This window comes from Sinocyclocheilus grahami, unplaced genomic scaffold (genome assembly GCF_001515645.1).
Source record: "Sinocyclocheilus grahami isolate Dianchi unplaced genomic scaffold, SAMN03320097.WGS_v1.1 scaffold2504.1, whole genome shotgun sequence".
NCBI classification, from domain to species: domain Eukaryota; kingdom Metazoa; phylum Chordata; class Actinopteri; order Cypriniformes; family Cyprinidae; genus Sinocyclocheilus; species Sinocyclocheilus grahami.
This window is the reverse complement of record NW_015507683.1, coordinates 55,015-56,594: the sequence shown is the minus strand read 5'-3', so window position 1 is coordinate 56,594 and position 1,580 is coordinate 55,015. Positions and strand designations below refer to the sequence as shown.

The window sequence follows — 1,580 nt, the reverse complement described above, 5'->3', positions numbered from 1 at the left end:
AGTCACAATTAACTTTCTTTTTTATTCCTCAACTGCGAGATATAAAACCAAAATTGCGAGATGTAAATTCTGAATTGTGTGATAGAATTGTGAGAGTCAGAATTTCAAGATTCTATCTCACAATTCTGAACTTTTTTTTAGAATTTCTTAGAATCTTAGAAAAATAATAATAATTTCAAAAAAATTGTGTCCAATATGCTTTCATTTTACAGAAAAGAGCAGCACTAACCAAATTATACATAAACAATTTAAATGAATGATCTGAAAAGAAAAGAAAAGTCAGTTTTGGAACGACATTGAGTGGAAGTGACATTTAATTTATGAAATTCAAAATAAATTATTTCCTTAAAAACTATGACCTTGCTTGTCTCACTTCATATCAGATTGTGTCACCACATGAAGCAAAGTGCATAAAATTGCACATGCCACACAGTGCAATTTCCCACGCCAGCTCACACAAAACCTTTTTTAAATCAGACATTAAAACTCACTGTGAACAGCAAAAAAAATCTATATAAAGTCATACTAAAGTGTTCCCATACCAAATATGTTCTAATAAATAAGAGCACACTTTATATTGCACACAATACAATCTGATATGAAAATAAATACAAATGTTTTAGTAGGCAAATGTAGTTTGATTTTTTTTTGCAATTTCCCATAATTCTGCATTATTTGATGGGTGGCATTTCTAAGAGCCCTCCATGGCAGTGTCTGTAATATACAAAATATACACTTGGCTCAATCACTCTCAGGTTAAGAAATCTCAACTCACTCGATCATACATACACACACTTGCCGTAACTTTATCAGAGTTTCTCTCCTCCAGTCTGCCATACAGCTAAATCGTGTTGATTTGAGTCTTAAGCTGCTTGAATAGTGCTTGCATGGTTCTCTGGTCAAAGGGCACAATCCTCTTCCTGTGTCTGGTCGCAGGAGGTCTGTTCTTCGTTCTCTGCTGGCATCTGCAGGAACTGTGGAATTTCCAGCTGCTCTTTGGTGAGTAAACCACGCTGGTCATCCGCACGACTGCACTGGGCACGGGACAGCAGCTCAACAAGACCTGAGAGAAAACAGTCCAATGGATTGGATATGTCAGACAAATAAGGTCATATTCATAATAGAATTCAAGCTACAGCTTAGTGCATACTTTGTAGTACACTGACTAGTATGCAGTATGCCTTAAAAATAATAATAATAAAACAAATTAAATAAAATGTAAAAATAAATACAAATAACTTCAAAATAAAATATAAATATTATTATTATTATTAAAAAGTAAAATAAATAAAATAAAATAAATAATAAACACAATGTAAAAAAAATAAACAAATACTTAAAAAAAAAAACTAAATGTAATATAAATTATTAGTAGTAGTAGTAGTATAAATCATGGTTGATAATGCTTCTGGTAATTCAGTCCTCACAATGGATGGACAACTTGGGAGCACTGCATTGTGGGATACAGTATTCCATGTAAATGCACAGGTATTCATATTTCTTGCGAAAACACAAGGTAGTTTTGTACAGGAGATCGTCTCGGTTACGTATGGTAACCCTCTTTCCCTGAAGGAGGGAAC

General features: G+C 33.1%; 1 protein-coding gene across 1 annotated transcript in view; it reads right to left on the bottom strand.

Annotated features, from left to right (window-relative positions):
- Positions 1 to 668: 668 nt before the first annotated feature.
- The window catches only part of LOC107575198 (regulator of G-protein signaling 14-like), a 29,094-nt gene continuing 28,182 nt past the window's right edge, over positions 669 to 1,580 (bottom strand). The window contains exon 12 of the mRNA XM_016261616.1: positions 669 to 1,063. Within this exon, the coding sequence (XP_016117102.1) occupies positions 900 to 1,063 (164 nt within the window). The 3' untranslated portion in view covers positions 669 to 899. The remainder of the gene's footprint in view (positions 1,064 to 1,580) is intronic.